The sequence below is a fragment of the Poecilia mexicana genome, unplaced genomic scaffold (assembly GCF_051168715.1).
Source record: "Poecilia mexicana isolate PSO_F unplaced genomic scaffold, ASM5116871v1 scaffold_9, whole genome shotgun sequence".
Taxonomy (NCBI): Eukaryota; Metazoa; Chordata; class Actinopteri; order Cyprinodontiformes; family Poeciliidae; genus Poecilia; species Poecilia mexicana.
In genome coordinates this window covers 7,002,759-7,021,340 of record NW_028263378.1, presented here as the reverse complement: position 1 = coordinate 7,021,340, position 18,582 = coordinate 7,002,759, and the positions used below count along the sequence as shown (strand labels likewise).

At 40.1% G+C, this 18,582-nt stretch overlaps 2 protein-coding genes across 2 annotated transcripts; both read right to left on the bottom strand.

The window, feature by feature from the left end:
* Positions 1–74: 74 nt before the first annotated feature.
* Positions 75–3,362, bottom strand: LOC148157630 (UDP-glucuronosyltransferase 2A2-like). The gene is made up of 6 exons (XM_088008692.1): positions 2,615–3,362; positions 2,370–2,518; positions 2,113–2,244; positions 1,381–1,468; positions 854–1,073; positions 75–494 (listed from the first exon to the last, which is right to left on the bottom strand). The coding sequence occupies exons 1-6, from the start codon at positions 3,330–3,332 to the stop codon at positions 212–214; spliced, it is 1,590 nt and encodes a 529-aa protein (XP_087864818.1). The 5' UTR covers positions 3,333–3,362; the 3' UTR covers positions 75–211.
* A 1,826-nt stretch (positions 3,363–5,188) lies between these two features.
* Positions 5,189–9,503, bottom strand: LOC106922670 (UDP-glucuronosyltransferase 2C1-like). Its single transcript, XM_014995279.2, has 6 exons — positions 8,459–9,503; positions 7,448–7,596; positions 7,193–7,324; positions 6,930–7,017; positions 6,345–6,564; positions 5,189–5,547 (listed from the first exon to the last, which is right to left on the bottom strand). Exons 1-6 carry the CDS (start codon positions 9,213–9,215, stop codon positions 5,265–5,267), a joined length of 1,629 nt encoding a protein of 542 aa, XP_014850765.2. The 5' UTR covers positions 9,216–9,503; the 3' UTR covers positions 5,189–5,264.
* Between the last annotated feature and the right edge of the window lie 9,079 nt (positions 9,504–18,582).

Sequence of the window (18,582 nt, the reverse complement as noted above, 5' to 3'; positions counted from 1 at the left end):
TGAAACATGGTGGTGGCAGTATTATACCTGAGTTGGTCAGAATTTACAGAGAATAACACAAAAGTACCAAAAAATTCATGAGAATACTTATTTTTATGTCCTCAATCGTGATGTTTTTATGTTTGTGCAAATTTTAAAGCTGCAATTCCATGAACACCTCAAAATACTTTGTTAGAAAAGCACCTGAACAGTAAATCTCACTTCAGTTTTTTCATTCAGCTTTTCTCTTTGTCTTTTTTCTGCTGCAGCATCTCTTGAAACAGAAGCTGCAGCTCTTGAAGAGGATGAAGATGAGGAGCAGATCTATAACAAGGAAGAAGGCCAGGACGTCCAGGCTGTGGTACTGGTACCAGGTGAGTTCGTGGGCCTGGACCCTCAGGTGTTTGGCTCCTTTGTTCCTCATGGTGAACTCGATCCAGAAGACGGCCTCGTCCCGAGGACTCATGGGTCTGTCATGGTGGATTCTGGACAGTCGCATCGCATTTTCTTTGTAGCTGTGGATGAGGAGGGAAAATAAATAATTTAACTTTGTACTTTATTATTTACCTTAGGTTTTTCTTTCCACAATTTTTCTTTGTATCATTTTTCAAAGGTCTCAAGTCAATGAACATCTTGTCCCAAAACTGAAAGAAAAAAATATATCTGGAAGCTCCACATTTTTACTGTTACTAAATTATTATTGTGGACCACAAAAAATAATCTCAAGGGTAAATGGTCCACGGAGCCCTATTGTATATGACGGATCTAACTACTTTACATCATAACTCCATGGCAATTCTTACATTTACCCATCAAGAATAAATAATGTATGTTACCATAAATATGATAGATATAAGGAAAGAAAACAGCTTACGATGTGTTGTTGATGACCATGTTCAGGGCGTCTCTGAGGCTCTCATTTGTCATAAAGTTAAATTTAACACTAACTGCAGCTCCTTTGGCCTCCATGTGCACCATGTTGTCTGGCTGGTCAGCAAACATGGGGATTCCCACCATGGGAACGCCGTGATAGATGGCCTCATAGATCCCGTTTGTCCCACCGTGAGTGATGAAAGCTTTGGTTTTTGGATGACCTGGTACAAACGAAGATAATCAAAGATTATAAGTTAATTTTCATGAAAATTATGGTGGATGAAATCAAACTAAGCCAGTTAGGGTTACATAAAGCAGTTATTTTAATGCATAAGTACACATATTTACATTTCTTCTGAGATACTTCTATGCATCAAAATAATGAATTTTTAGAAAAAATAAATTTAGAAAAAAGTTAGCCATATTAACAAATGTTGTTGCATTGGGGCATTTCTGTGTATCTAATTTATCATTGTTTATTTTAACTCTAATTATGCAAAAATGTGATGGACTCTCTTATTTACCCACCCAGCAGGTCGTTTTGTGGGATCCAGTCATATAATCTAGTGTTGGAACCCAGAGTCTGGGGTTTCTGGCCACTGTATCTCCACAGCACCTAAAAATGGTCAGAACCGTGTTAAATGATTTTAAAACAAAGTTTTAGTCTTAGTAAGTCATACAAATCCTGATTTTTGGGATAATCTACATATTCAAAAGTTTACTTTGTAAGAAATACAGATTGAACTGAGGCAACACACCCAGATCATTGGGAACCTTTGCCCTGCACCTCCTGTGAAAGCTTAATGGATCAGCTGCACCTTTAAAATGCTCTTTATTCACTGGGCGGATTTGGATTGACTGTACAGGTAATTCTTTGTTACTTCCATCATTGCTGTTTGAAGATCATTAAGACTTTGAACCATTATGCTAAAGCTTGAGCAACCTGTTAGATTGATTATCAGACACTTCTGCAGTTTGAAACCAGCATTAGTTGCAGGTTGGGTGGTGCTTCTCCCCCATGTTTTGTTTGGTTTGATTTGTGGTAGTTTAGAAATACTGAATGTTTTATTTTCAGTAGGTATATTTTACCCAGCTTATCCAGTCTTTGTTTGGTTTTGATTGTTTATTGGTTTGAGCTGTACCTCCTGTCATCGATGTTTCTTGTAAGAAACATTTTAAATCCTTTTTTACCACCTTGACACTTTGTGTTACCTCTCCTCACCCTGATCAGAGTTTGATTGCCACATGAATTTTCTTGACCTTTTGTGGAAGCTGAGCGAGCGCTGCTGCGATCATATTCGCCTTTTCTGTGGATACGTTCTTGATCATCGATCCTAAAGAGAAGACAACAATCCCAGCATCTCCAGAGCTTTGGACAAACTCTTCCATTTCCTGCAAGAAAAGTAACATTTTCAGTCATTGAACTGTATTCAGTCAAAATTCTGTATTCTGTTGGCTAGTTATTTGTTTAGTTCATGTTTTTAAGCAACCTTTGAATTGATGGATTATAACCCCACCTTTGGTAAAGGTTTAGCTGGTTTGCAGTGGATCCCTCCAACAAATTTGAAGTTGGGGAGGAGTGGACGAGGAAAATCAAAATCCCAGTAGGTTCTCATCAACCAGATATCAGCTTTACCCATCAACTCACACGCACTGGTGGGTGTTCCTGACACAGCAGACACAACAAAAAGCAAAGATTTTTTAAGTTTTCACATTCATTTAAAAAAAGTGAACAGTCTGGAATTACAAATGGGACCCTTACCTTTGACTTCAGAGTAATATTTGTCAATATCTTTCAACATGAACTGGTCTATTACGACGTCCTGCAGAGCGTAGAAGAGGACGTTGTACAGTCTCTCTGAGAAGTTCATCTTGTCTGTGAGTTTGCTCATAACAGCGGGGACGAAGGACGGTGGAGCAGGAAGTTGACCACACATCCTCTCAGCATTATGAGCCACGGTAAAACGCAAAGAAAGGACGAGAGGGATGCCTAAAATATCGGCAGCCAGGTCACTTCCGGTGTAGATTGCATCAGCAAATAGCAGGTCGTAGTTTCCCTCCTTCAGCTTCTTCATGATGGTTTCTGATTTCACAATTCCATCCAGGAATTTAAGAGAAAACTTCATGTTTTTCCTTATTAAATCTAAAAAATGGGTGTAAATCTCGTAAGGGTTCATAAAATCCATCTCATACATAGAGAAGTGGATAATGTCTTCAAAATTCTTTTCTAAATCTTTTACTGAGATGTCAACATCAAAAAGTTTGTACCGGAAGCGAGACGGTTCGCTGCTGTTCATGAACATCGACGTGCTCGGGACCAGGACCGTCACCTGGTGTCCTCTGTCCACCAGTGTCTCCAGTACCGGCTTCATGTTGATCCAGTGGCTGGCCTCACTGTACCACACCAAAATCTTCCCTCCGTTTGAGCTTCTGGTTGCACAAAGCAGCAGCAGGACGCAGACGGAGAGACGCAGCTCCATGGTGGCTGTGTGTCTGTAGATAGACCAGCGGTGGTCGTTTTATGAGCTGTACCTTAAAGATACTGATTAACTAAATGAACTCTGACTTTCTGCTCTTTGTACAGAATAATGCAAGATAATAGGTTCACCCATTGAAAACTGTTGTGAAATAATAGCTAATACATAGCATAGTGAGTAGGTGAGTGTTTTCTATTTTTAACTTTGAATAAAATTTGAAAATCATCATCCAGTGAAGGTCAGAGGCAAATTATACTTGACTGATTATTCAGTCTAGCTGAGACTTTTGAGGTAGCAAATGTTTCTTAAACCACATTTCTGTGAAAAAAAACTCTTGTTGCTCTTTGTTACCAAGCAGAGATCAGTGATTTTCACTCAACCAGCTCTTTATTGATCCATGCGAGAATGCCTACCAGCGCTGTGTTTGTTCTAACTAGATGAAGAGTCGCTACCTTTTATATTGTCACCAGTCTAACAGTCTTCAGTTAGACTGTTGACAAAAATTGACCTTTGAACCCAGGAGGGAGTTTTGTCCTTATCTGTATGTGGAAGCTCCTGGTTTCTGATTCCTCTCTGAGGTCCAGGTGAGTGAAATACAATAAGCTCAAGCATAAATCTGTCTGGCTACAACAGGAGAGTGAATACCTTTTATCAGGTTGTGAAAAAGTGCTAAAAAGAAACTATTTTCTGAAATTGACCAAGGAAGATTACCTGTCAAATTTTACGCCTCCGCTTCCACTATCGACAGCAAATTATCTTTTAGTGGTTGATTTTTCGTTTGGTCATGTGTCCTCATTAGTTTATGATTCTCAAAGCAAATGTTTGAACTTCCTCAGCTCCCTCTTGGGATTATGAGCAGCAGTAGTTTGACTTTATTGATGTAATAAAAGAATAAACGAGTTATACACAAACTAAGTAAATTTTAAACAAAAGCAAACAAAACAGAAGAATATGAAAAGCAGCATCTCTGCTTATGGTTTTACTAAGACGACAAGTTTCTAACCTCATCGCTGAGGTTGAGTCCAGCCACCGTATAGAGAAAACACTTTTATTCATCAACTGGGAGCTCATTCTTCTGGCCACGATCCATATCTAAAGATCAGTTGTTAGACTTGGAACCTACATGGACCAGTGAAGTGAGAACTTAACTTTTTGGCTCAGTTGGGATCAAGAAACCAAGATACTTGAACTACTTTGATTGGCAGAGTCCAACCTGAGCAAGGAACTCAATTTACTTGTCAGCTTATCGTGATTTTGTTTAGACAGTCGGTGGAGAGTTATCTGTGGTTTGTGAATATTCAGGAGTTTTTGGGAATCAGTGTTTCTAGGGAAATGTCACTTCTGATTGTTTCAGCACCTAAAGTCTTAGAAATCCTCAAATGTGGGCAGTTTGTCCCTTTCATGACCCATGCAGATTACTTTACTGAATGAAACTGGGTCTAAAGAAACAACACATTTGAATATTGGTTTAATCCCTTTTGGTAGTCTGTAGTGTTTCAGGGTGTTCAATGAATAATGTTTTCATCCTGGGACCTGCCCTCCAGTCAGAAGTGTTTACTCAGTTTAACTGTTTCAGATTAGAGCCAAAGAGGAGGCAGAAACTCAAGATTCCCCAGCAGAGAAGAGAGTTACTGAAAAAGATGAAACAATGACGAAGGAAACACACCGGTGGTTGTAATGTGAAGCTGTTTAACTCCTTTACTGTCGCCGTTGGAAAGCTTTCGTGAGGACACCGGTGTTATCAAGACAGTTCAGATCAAATCTTGGAATAAACCTTTAAGGAAATACTTATTTTTCTTTCATTTTTATTAAGAATTCATAATTTTAAGTATATATACTTAAAAAATGAGACATTGCTATGAACAACACAAGCAAACGTCTTTTTATTTTTTTTAGATTTTATTGTACAAAAGGGATTCATCTTTTTCTTTTGTTTTACTCTGCTTTTCTTTTTGTCTTTTTTCTGCTGCAGCATCTCTTGAAACAGAAGCTGCAGCTCTTGAAGAGGATGAAGATGAGGAGCAGATCTATAACAAGGAAGAAGGCCAGGACGTCCAGGCTGTGGTACTGGTACCAGGTGAGTTCGTGGGCCTGGACCCTCAGGTGTTTGGCTCCTTTGTTCCTCATGGTGAACTCGATCCAGAAGACGGCCTCGTCCCGAGGACTCATGGGTCTGTCATGGTGGATTCTGGAGAGTCGCATCACCTGTTCTTTGTAGCTGTGGATGAGGAGGGAAAAAGACATTGGTTACAATATTTTACTATGTTTAATGAATAGTTGTTTCCAAGTTTACATTTGTGTAAATTATGCTTGATATTTGTGATACTATTTACTATAAACCAAATATTTTATGTTGGACATAAGGTTTTAAATTCTCAGGTTAGTGCACATTTTACACCAAAATTAAAACAAAAAAGGGTAACACTTTATTTGATGGGTTGTGAATAAGACTGTCATGACACCGTCATAAACATGACACAACACCTGTCATGAATATAATAAGCAAGTCTTCATGAATATTTATGACTGCTGTCATAAAGTGTCATTTGGTAAATAATGTAATTTTTAATACAAAGTTGACATGATTCAAAATGTCTTTGTAATGACAACTTGACATTAACCAAGAAATCATGATCTGACATAAATTTGTTATAAAAGTATTACTGATTAAACTTTAAAAATTATGTAGTTTGTTATTGAAGCTAAAGTTTAATCAGTAATACTTTTATAACAAATTTATGTCTCAAATAAAGTGTTACCCAAAAAAAGTTTTCACCCTCATATACTGCCTATAAGGCTAAATTTGTATCGTTACTAAGTTTTGATAATGAAATGCACATTATTATTCCAAGAGTCACAAATGGCCCACAGGCCTCAGCTGCATATGATACATCTAACTGCTTTACACCATAACTCAGCATTCTACATTCCCTCTTCAACTCATCAGGAATGATGATCAAACCAATAGTTTTTTGTTTAAAATTTGTAAATGGCACATAAGAAAACAAAACTTACGATTTGTTGTTGATCACCATGTTTACGGCGTCTCTGAGGCTCTCAGTTGTCATAAAGTTAAATTTAACAGTAACTGCAGCTCCTTTGGCCTCCATGTGCACCATGTTGTCTGGTTGGTCCCCGAACATTGGGATTCCCACCATGGGAACGCCGTGGTAGATGGCCTCATAGATCCCGTTTGCTCCACCGTGAGTGATGAAAGCTTTGGTTTTAGGATGACCTGAAAACAACGTTATCAAACATTCATTATTAATTTTTATGAAAATTATGGATCAAATAAAACTAGCTGCTATTTAAGGTTACATGAAACATTTTTTTAATAACAGCATAACTACAGATTCTTACATCTCTTCTGAGCTACTTCTTTGGATCAAAATAATGAATCTTTGCAAACCAAACTAAGCTAAAATCCATTTGTGTAGCAATCAGAAGCTAAGGCCAAATAACAATTTTCATTTGAAACATTTGGAAACATTTAGAGCAGTGCTATAATTGTCGTTGCAGAGTGGTGTTTCTGTTCATCTCATTGATGTACATTTTAGCACTAATAATGCTAAAATGTGATGGATGCTATTATTTACCCACCAAGCAGGTCGTTCTGTGGGATCCAGTCGTATAATCTGGTGTTGGAACCCAGAGTCTCGGGTTTCTGGCCACTGTATCTCCACAGCACCTAAAAATGGTCAAAGCAAGTTTTTGTTTTTAATCAAGTTTTGATGTATTTTGTTTTTCAAACAAAGTATGTGTAAGTCAGACATGTTGTTGTTTGTCATACCTCTACATTTGGAAGTTAGATAAATATTATCTACAATGATTTAAATAGAAAATCTTATCTGTATATTCTTGACCTTTTGTGGAAGCTGAGCGAGCGCTGAGGCGATCATATTCGCCTTTTCTGTGGATACGTTCTTGACCATCGATCCTAAAGAGAAGACGACAATCCCAGCATCTCCAGAGCTTTGGACAAACTCTTCCATTTCCTGCAACATAACCACATTTTTCAGTCATGAGGCCAGTTAGTTGGCTTTTATTCTGTATTTTGTTTGTGATGATTTATTTATTTAAAAACTTAACACATTTGAAATGGTGGATTATAACCTCACCTCTGGCAAAGGTTTAGCTGGTTTGCAGTGGATCCCTCCAACAAATTTAAAGTTGGGGAGGAGTGGACGAGGAAAATCAAAATCCCAGTAGGTTCTCATCAACCAGATATCTGCCTTTCCCATCAACTCACAGGCACTGGTGGGTGTTCCTGATGCAGCGGACACAACAAATAGCAACGATTTTAAAGTTTCTAAGTTTTTTTTGTACTAAATTAATTAGAGTTGCAAAGTATTGATCAATGAGCTAATCTAAAGTTGATTGATCTTATTGGTAAGCAGTCATTTCCTTTAAAACCTGAGTTTTCTCTTGCACCGAGAGGGCGGTTTCCATAACATAAAGGGTTAAATTTTTCAAAAATAAGCTGACTTTAATAAAAGAAAATCATTAAATCCTAGTCTGTATTGCTAAATTAGTACACAGAACATTGCGATTTTCTCGCGTTATTAAACTTACATATTTATAAGATGTAATAAAATACAAACCTCAAAGGTTGCTAAATAGAAAAAATAAAATATGAAAAGAATATGGGAAATACTTAAATCCCCATTAACAAAAACATGTCTCACTCTTGAAGGAATATTAAAACTTTGCTCCGTGAAGCGCATTAACTAACGACCATCAGCTTATTAGCATCATGTCTTTTAACGTCACGTTAAAATTTTACGCGTTATGCCCTCGCATCTTGTTTTCACTACCCGCTGCTCCGCCACGCAGCATGGCTGACTGAGCGCTACTAAAGATAAAACTTAAGAAGCTTGTTAAATCTTTATATTTCAAAACAGAACCACATAATATGCTGTTCTGGGACAGTGCTGCCATCTTTAATTCTTTATCAATGGGCTCGATGACCAGCGGCGCCCTCTTCAGGATGGCGACTAAACTACAACACTAAAAGAATGTCTGAGAGGATTTTATTAGTTAATTGATTGGAAATAATGTTTACAAGTCTATATTAAAAAAACTTTGTATTTCTAATTTGAATACTCCGAAATTACTAATGAGTTGCTTACCTCTGATTTCAGAGTAATATTTGTCAATTTCTTTCCACAGAATTTGTTCCATCATGACGTCCTGCAGAGCGTAGAAGAGGACGTTCGACAGTCTCTCTGAGAAGTCCATCTTGTCTGTAAGTTTGCTAGCAGCACCGGGGACGAAGGATGGTGGAGCAGGAAGCTGACCACACATCCTCTCCAAGTTGTTTCCTAAGGAAAAACACAAAGAAAGGACGAGAGGAATTCCCAAAATGTCTGCAGTCAGGTCGCCTCCGCTGTAGATCGGATCAGCAAATAACAAGTCGTAGTTTCCCTCTTTCAGCTTCTTCATGATGGGTTCTGATTTCACAACGCCATCCAAAAACTTAAAAGTAATGTTCTTATTGTTCTTCATTAAATCATAAAATGTTACGTAAATTTCAAAGGGGTTCATAAAATCCATCTCATACATGAAGAAGTGAATAATAGTTTCAAAAAATTTTTCTAAATCTTCAAATGAGACGTCGACATCAAAAGGTTCGTACTGGAAGCGAGATGGTTCGCTGCTGTTCATGAACAGCGATGTGCTTGGGACCAGGACCGTCACCTGGTGTCCTCTGTCCACCAATGTCTCCAGTAGGGGCTTCATGTTGATCCAGTGACTGGCCTCACTGTACCACACCAAAATCTTCCCTCCATTTGAGTTTTCTGCAGCACAAAACAGCAGCAGGACGCAGACGGAGAGACGCAGCTCCATGGTGCATGTGTGATAAACCAGCTTCGGTGTTTTTAACATCTGCAGCTTTAAGATACTGATTAACCAAATGAACTCTGACTTGCTGCTCTTTGTACGGAATAATGTAAGATAACAGACTCGCCTGATAAAAACTGTTGAGAATATGAAAAAAGAAGAAATCTGTTATTTGTCCCCTTGAAAAATTTCTGAAATAAAGACCAATAAATAGCCAAATGATAGGTGAGTGTTTGTAGTCTTAATTTTAAAGGCATAGAAAAACAGCTTAGTATTTCTCCATTTGGAAGTGTGGATGAAAAGTTTTTTACGATCTGGTCAGATTTTCTGTTTTCTAAATGAAGCAATTGATTCTTAATCGCTGAAGGTTCAGACCCTTTATCCAAAGCAAAGCAAAGAGTAATGGACTGGTTTTTACCAGACTAGATACTAATTAGTCCAAAATCTAAAAGCAAAACATCATTTGGATCAAGACTTGGGTTTCCGTCCCTCGCAGTTACACTCCAAGTTAGTCCACTGTTGCCCAAAAAACAGATTTACAATAGTTTTTATAGGATCCAGGTGAGGTAAGCACCTGAATCTTAAGATTTGGGCACCAGCTGCCTGGTTCTGAAAGCTCCCATATACAGATGAGCTTCACTATCCACAATCCTCAGATGTGGACATTTTGTCCCCTTCATGACCCATGCAGATTACTTTACTGAATGAAACTGGGGCCAAAGAAACAATAACACATTTGAATATTGGTTTAATCCCTTTTGATGGAGTCTGTAGTGTTTCAGGGAGTTCAATGAATAATGTTTTCATCCTGGGACCTGCCCTCCAGTCTGAAGTGTTTACTCAGTTTCAGGAACCTAAAATCCACCGGCAGAGAAAAGAGTTACTGAAAAAGATGAAACAATGACAAAGAAACACACTGGCTGTAATGTGAAGCTGTTTTATTAAGGTTAAATGTTCTTTGTTTCCACCCCACCCTTCATAATGCTGTTGAATTTTAACATAGCACATTCATTCTGGCATAAACTGAAATGCAGGTTATAAAATTTTACATAAAATAACTGATATAAAAAAATTAACTTCTGTAGTTTTGAGAGAATGATTGTTTTGTGTGCTATTGATTTTGACTAATGGGATTAATTTTTCTAACTTGTCAAATGTAGATGAATTTAAGCAACTTGTTTCAGTCACAAATCAATCAATTTGAATCTATGAATAGTTGTAATGCAACTCAAAATGACTATTTATCCAACACATTTTAAGCTTATTCTCATCTCAAAATAAAAAAGATGCTACTCTGCTTTTCTCCTTGTATTTTTTCTCCCACAGCATCTCTTGAAACAGAAGCTGCAGCTCTTGAAGAGGATGAAGATGAGGAGCAGCTGTATAACAAGGAGGAAGGCCAGGACATCCAGGCTGTGGTACTGGTACCAGGTGAGTTCGTGGGCCTGGACCCTCAGGTGTTTGGCTCCTTTGTTCCTCATGGTGAACTTGATCCAGAAGACTTCCTCGTCCCGAGGACTCATGGGTCTGTCATGGTGGATTCTGGAGAGTCGCATCACGATTTCTTTGTAGCTGTGGATTGATTTTAGGCAAAATGAGGGGAACACATTCTGTAGAGCTACATTTAAATTTTCCTCCTGTTTAAAACATTAAACCAGATACTGGAACCTGTTTAACTCAACTTTGTCACAGCTGTAGACATTTGTTAAAGAAACAGTGCCATCTAGTGGCGTTTAGTCTTTCTACAATATTGTAAATACCCTAAACCAGGGGTTCACAAACTTTTCCCAAAACAGCATTGACTTTGGTCAGGCACTTTCTTTGCCACCCACAGACAACAATACAAAAAAAATAAAATAGTGTGTGTGTGTGTGTGTGTGTATTATAAATATATTAATATTATAAATAAATTCCCTTCTCACCCTCCGCGGGTGGTCTCTCTCTCTCATCCTCTGAGCTCGGGTCCTCTACCAGAGGCCTGGGATCTGTTTGAGCCACTGCTCCAATTTGGGGGCCCCGATGACCACAGGCACCACTGTGGCCTTCTCCAGTTCCTCTCTGAGGCCCCAGTTTTCTCCAGTTTCTCATGCTCCTTTTTCCTGATGTTGTGGTCACTTGGTATTGCTACATCCACCACCTCTGTTCTTTATCCACCACCACTATGTCCGGTTGGTTCGCCATTACCATCTTGTCTGTCTGGATCTGGAAGTCCCACAGGATTTTAGCTCCACCACCTTTGGGGGTGTTCCCCACTTTGACCTCGGGGCTTCCAGTCCATATTCGGCACAGATGTTCCTGTACACTATGCTCGCCACTTGGTTATGTCGTTCCATGTACACTTTCCCTGCCAGCATCTTGCACCCTGCTGTTATGTGCTGGACTGTCTCAGAGGCCTCCTTGCACAACCTACACCTTGGGTCTTGTCTGGTGTGGTAGGTCTGGTGTGGTAGATCTGAGCCTCTATTGCTCTGGTGTTTAGGGCCTGTTCCTGGGCAGCCAGGATGAGGGCCTCTGTGCTGTCCTTGAGTCCAGCTTTTTCCAGCCATTGGTGAGATTTCCTGATATCAGCCACTTCAGTTATTTGTCGGTGGTACATCCCATGTAGGGTCTTGTCTTCCCATGATGGTTCCTCCAGCACCTCGTCCTCTGTTCCCCATTGCCTGAGACATTCGCTGAGCACATCGTCCGTTGAGGCTTTGTCCTTGATGTATTTATGGATCTTGGATGTTTCATCCTGGACAGTGGCTCTCACACTCACTAGTCCTCTGCCTCCTTCCTTACGGCTTGTGTACAGTCTCAGGGTGCTGGATTTGGGGTGGAACCCTCCATGCATGGTTAGTAGCTTCCGAGTCTTAACATCCGTGGCCTTTATCTCTTCCATTGGCCAGCTAATTATTCCGGCAGGGTATCTGATTACTGGTAAGGCATAGCTGTTTATTGCACGGATCTTGTTCTTGCCATTGAGCTGGCTTCTCAGGACTTGCCTTATTTGTTGGAGGTATTTGGCTGTGGCTCCTTTCCTTGTGACCTCATCGAGGTTGCCATTTGCTTGTGTAACTGTGCTCTATGTCTGCTATTGTTCCTTCTGGGAGTGAGACCCCTTCTGTGCGGACGACCTTCCCTCTCTTTGTAACCATCCGGCCACACTTCTCTAGTCCGAATGACATCCCAATGTCAGTGCTGTAGATCCTGGTGGTGTGGATCAGTGAGTCGATGTCTCGCTCGCTCTTGGCGTACAGCTTGATGTCATCCATGTAGAGGAGGTGACTGATTGTGGCCCCATTCTTGAGTCGGTATCCGTAGCCAGTCTTGTTGATGATTTGGCTAAGGGGGTTCAGGCCTATGCAGAACAGCAGTGGGGACAGAGCATCTCCTTGGTATATGCCACATTTGATGGACACTTGTGCAAGTGGTTTGCAGTTAGCTTCAAGGGTGGTTTTCCACAGCAATGAAGGCTCCTAGAGTCCTATTGATGTTGTACATCTCTAAGCATTCAATGATCCAAGTGTGTGAGTCATAGGCTTTCTTGTAATCAATCCAAGCGGTGCACAGGTTGGTGTGTCAGGTTTTGCAGTCTCGGGCGACTGTGTGGTCTACAAGGAGTTGGTGTTTGGCTCCTCTGCTATTTATGCCGATGCCCTTCTGTGCCGTGCTCATGTATTTATCCATGTGCCCGCTTATCTTAGCTGCTATGATGCCTGACATGAGCTTCCATGTTGTAGAGAGACAGGTTATCGGCCGATAGTTGGATGGGACTGAACCCTTTGAGGGATCCTTCTGGATCAGGATTGTGCGCCCTTCAGTTAACCATTCAGGGTGAGTCCCATTCTGTAGCAGCTGGTTCAGTTGAGCTGCCAGTCGCTCATGGAGGGCAGTGAGTTTCTTTAGCCAGTAGGCATGGATCATGCCTGGTGCTGTCCAGTTTTTCATACCTGAGACTCTTTCTTGGACATCTGCCACAGTGATGGTTACCGGGGCTTGTTCAGGGAGGTTGCTGTGGTCCTCTCGTAGAGAGGTTAGCCACTGTGCATTGCTGTTGTGGGAGGCCTCCCTTTCCCATATGCCTTTCCAGTATTGTTCAGTCTCCAGCCTTGGTGGGTCTGCTCTGTTGTTATTACCCTGCCATTGAGAGTACACTTTAGCTGGTTGGGTGGAGAAGAGCCGGTTAATCCTCCTGGCTTCATTCTCTCTTGTGTATCTCTTTAGGCGGCTGGCCAAGGCTTGGAGTTTCGAGTGCTTCAGGTATGGGCATCTGGCTGTACTTCTTAGGTACTGATCTTTTCATTGCACCTCTTTTGAGCTCTGACAGTTGGCTCACTTCCCTCCTTGTTATCTTGATCTTAGCCTCTAACCACTAAGATCAAGATATTGATCTTAGTGGTTAGCCTCATAAGATATTGGGTCTCATGGTTGCTCTTATAGCCAAGCATCTCAAGGATCACCGATGCTGAGTTGTATATCAGTTCATTGGTTTCAGTTATGGTGTTGGTAGGGATCGTTCTCAATGCTGCATTCAGATCTTCAATGAGACTTTCTGATGGTACTTCACTCAGCCGTTCTAATTGGCGTCGGGGTTGTCTGGTGTTCATTCGGGCCATGATTCTCTCTCTCAGGTCAGTTGCTGCCTTGTTCAGCTCAGATGGTTCGTTCATTACTGGGGCTACATACCCAGTCTCTGGGCGGGTAGTTGTAGTTAACTCCCTTCTGACCTGGCGTCCTGGCTCCTCCCCTTTGTGTTGTACCTCATCAATCTCAAGTTGTGATAGCAGTTGCCGTTTGCGGATGTTGGAACACTGAGCTACTAGTTGTTTGGCAGTTAGTGTTGACTGGGGATGTCGAAGTAACCATTCCTCCCACAGTCTTTGCATGTAACCCCTCTGACTAGGGTTACTTGAGTAGTAGCATTCCAACAGATCCATGTTTTCATCTCTCGCCCATTTCCGTCTTGTTCCAGTAGCCCATTTGTCATCAAGGTGCTCTGGTTCCAAAGCACCTGACGCAGACCTTGTTTGGCCGGGCGACGTCTGAGCCGGCATGTCGTGCTTATCAATGTCTCTCATGGTATGAGGTAGGCTATATAGCTCCAAGGGTCTTGCCTAAGGACCCACACTGCACAGCTCAGTTTCACTGTTGTAACTGTTTTGCCCCAGCCTGGATTCGAACCCGGGTCTCCCCGGGTGGAAGACTGGGGACTTACCCACTATATATATATATATATATATATACATATATACACACACATATATAAAAACATTAACGTTTCGAATGTTTTTTTTTATTATTCACTATTCAATAATTATTACACTCATTTAGCATAAATGCTGCTTCATACAGTCTGATTTTAGTCTGTGGCGTAAGATTTTATTACCAGATAATCCCCTCTTTTCATTATAAGAAATTATGTGATATTTCAATCAAATTTTATTTATGTAAGGCATTAAAACACCTTAGAAGAAAAATAAAATGGAAATAAACAAAAAAATACACCTGACTTTGTACATTTCCTCCAAGTTTTATTGATTTAGTTTCACTTTAGAAAATTCACAATCAAAATTAGAAAAATGTAGTGTACATTTATATTCAGCTCCACCAAGGCACCACTTTGAATCACCACATTTTGCTACATGTTCTTTTCTTTTTTTAGTCCCCAATCGAACCGAGTCTACCGAACTATCATGTGTGGAAACACAATTATTCTTGGTTCGAAAGCAAATGTGAACATCAAGCACACTGGAGACCGCTCCAAAAGCAGGAAGCAAACTTTAGCGCAGGGCATTCTGGGTAAATACAACAAAAACAAACTCACCAGGGTCTTGTGCTAGTGTGAGAAATGGCTCTTTATCTTTTACCAAAGACCAAATTTAAATCCTACCGCCACTAAAATCTGACGCTATTCCATTTTTGTCTACATTTTGTGAAGAAGGAAATTGCGCTAGTTTTTTTTTCTTGGAAGCTTTTGTGTTTCCTTTAGTGGTTCTTGGTGCAGCGCCCCTACAGGCGAGGAGGGGAACAGGTTTTGGTGTGAAATAACTGCAGCAGCTGAAATGGTCAGAAAATGTTCCAACGTTGGTCCCCAATCGAACCAAATCAATCAGGTGTGAAAAACCCCTAAAAGCTGTGCACTTCGTCCCCCTCATTAACATTGTAGATTCCCTTTTGTCGCTGGATTCAGGGACGGCTGGAAAAACAATGGCTGTTTGAATACTGGATTCAATCCCCGTTGAGCGAGTCAGGATCTATTCACATTGTGAATGTCTTCATTCCTACACCTCCCCCTGGTGGGACACAGCAACCTGAGATGGAAACAACAAAAATCGTTGATTTCTGATTTATTTTAATTTTCATAGGAATTTACCGTGCATTTGCTCACATTCCTGCTGCTTCCTCTGCCTCCTCTGCACTACTTGCTGAGGGTTACAGAGTGTTGCCTTTTGAAGTAGACATTTGCATAATCAGATTAGGGTGCGTGATTGTCTCTGTGCGCCCCCTGCTTCCTTCACAGGGTGCTCCAGAGGAGAGAGGGTGCTGTCCAGCTGAACAATGGAGGACTCCCCTCCTCTGGCAGCGGACACGCAGCCCTTGCACCTGCATCTTCCGCTCCCACGTTGCAGGTCGATTACAGCCACGGCTCAGCCTCGGAACCGCTGAGACTGGGAGGAGGAGGAGAAGAAGGACGAGGAGGAGGGTGGCTCGAGTGCTGAGATGGGAGAGGAAGGGCAGGGGTTGAGCTGAGATATTTAAACATGCAAAGGGTGAATTGGCTTTAAGGGGATAAAGAGCTCAGGGCCTATCGGCTGGCGCCCAGCTCCAGAAATGCTCTCTTTATGGAGCCGGGAGAGCGTGGGGCTGCCTGCGCCGATCTGCTCCATTGTGATAACGGATTCAGACAGCGTGCCAGACGCTGATAAGGAAATGTGCTCTCAATAGACGATTACCCGCGTGCTCGCGAAGGAATAGTCAATCAGGAAGATGCGGAGCGAGTGAGAGGCATGCAGATTTGTTGTGTGTGTGTTCTTTTTTTTTTACACATCGGGTTTTTCCTAACTCTGCAGAAAAACCGTAATGTTCAGACATGATTGGGAGGAATCTGTAAATAAAGTGTTACCATGACAGCATTTCTACCTAATATTCCAGTTTTCAAAGAAACCGCAAAGCTTATCACTGCAAAAACACAAAATCCTAGCAATTCCTACCATTTTTGTCTAGTGTATAGTGAAAATATTCATTAGAAATAAGACAAAACTTACTTGCAAGCAACTTTTCAGCAATAAACAGGGTCTTGTTTTAGGTCAATTATTCCTTAATGTTGATAAAAAATGACTACTTCCACTGGCAGATTATTTCACTTATAACCAACCATTTTTACCATCTTAATGTTAAAATAATCTACCAACACAACCAGTACTTTATCAATATTAAGGAATTATTGACTTAAAACTCCTATATATTCCTGAAAAGTTACTTGCAAGTTAGTTTAGTTTTATTTCTAGTGTAACAAAATATTTGCACTAGAAACTTGACCAAAAATACTTGGTAATATTTTGTGTTTTTGCAGTGTACACAGAAGTACAGATGTGTCACATTACCAGGAAGTGGTGACATAAACCAGTTCCTTCATTTTTTAAAAACTTTATTATGAAATGACTCGATGTACTGTGAAGTCATTACTCGGATTCATCATGACATTGTGTTACATGATTTTATTTATTTTTCAGGATTACACTGTAAAACACAAAATCTTACCAAGTATTTTTAAGTTTAATTTCTAGTGAAAATATCTTAAATAAGACTGAACTAAATTCCAAGTAACTTTTCAGCAAGAAATATAAGCTTGTTTTAAATCAATAAATCTATAATATTGCTGAAATAGTATTTTTAATTATTTCACTATTTATAGTGAAATAAGTCAAACTAGTAGTTTTTCATCAGTATTAATGAATGACTCACTTAAAACAAGCTTCTATATCTTGCTGAAAAGTACTTATAATTTAGTTTTGTCTAATTTCAAGTGCACTCAGATATTTTACTTATTTTTACCATAAATACTTGGTAATATTTTGTGTTTTTACAGTGTTACAAAGGGTCAGTTGTCACTTCCCTCCAGTCGTTGAGTCCAGCTGCGCTCGGCTTTGTTTAGTCAGAGTTTAACTCCCGCGGTAAACAGATCAGTGTTTACTCTTCAGCTCAGTTAGTCGCCATGTTTGGTCTGAGGATCGGCCACAATAGACGTTCAAGCAACTAAATGTTCGCCAGGCGACTGAAATGAACCGGCTGCTGTTGTCAGCTCAGCCGTAAACAAGACAGGAACTCAGAAAACCACAGCAGTCGTTCATTCTCAGTTTTTCATTATGGAAAATTTTCACTTTTCTGTAAAGGCAGCCTGGAAAAACCTGGAAAAGCCTGGATTTTATTTTAATAAGTTTGGGGGGGGAAAATAGCTATTTTTAATTTAGTTTCTTTCCTGTGAATTAAATATCCATCCATCCATCCATCCATCCATGTTGTCGTCTTCTTTCATGTTTATTGTTTTATCTCTACCTTTCTGTATTAATATCTGCTGCTGGTTTCCTGTTTAAATTACTTTTGTTTTCATTTTCACGTCAAACTTTCTGTTTTCTTCCAGGAATTCCTTCGTTCGTTCTCGGCGTTTATGATGTCATCCCTCCAGCATCGCTGTCCACACAACGACCAACTGGACAACGTTTGACTTCGGAGCGACCCCTGACCTCATGGGTTACAAGTTAAGCAGCGCATCGAGCCGGTCCTCTGTCAGGCCTCTGGTCAGCGGACAAAGGGCAAAGGTCAGCCTTGTGTCCACATGGCTGCAGAGGAACAAACCTCTGAGCTTTGATGACACAAAGCAGCAGCAGCTTTTCTTCTTTGCTTCAGTTATCACAGTGTGACCATATAGGCGTTCAAAATGGCGGCCATCTTGAAAAATGGCTGTCATCCTGAAATTCAAGTGGTTTTGCTTTTTGAAAATTCTGGGTATTACCTTCTTAGTTTCTTTATTTCTGGATAGTTACATAAAATAAACTAGTAAAGAAAAGTATTAGATTTTCTCATAGAAGTAGGACGAATGTTTAATAATATGCCAGGATTTACAAAAAAATAAAAATTTACATTTAGATTAGGAGTGTCTATTTCAGATCGATTTACAACATGAGCAGTGAAATGACGCGGAGCTAAACATCAGAAGCCATTTCTTTCTGTGTAAATATTTCACAAAATGTGTAAAGAAAAACACCCAAATAATTAACAAATCCTTTATTGAATAAATAATTAAAATAAATAAGATACTATGTGTCCACAAGTAAAGCAAAAATAAATTAGCAAAGACATATAAGATTGATAATTTACACACTCCTCACAGTTGACAATCAGTTCAGTATCTTTGGCCGTCATATCACAT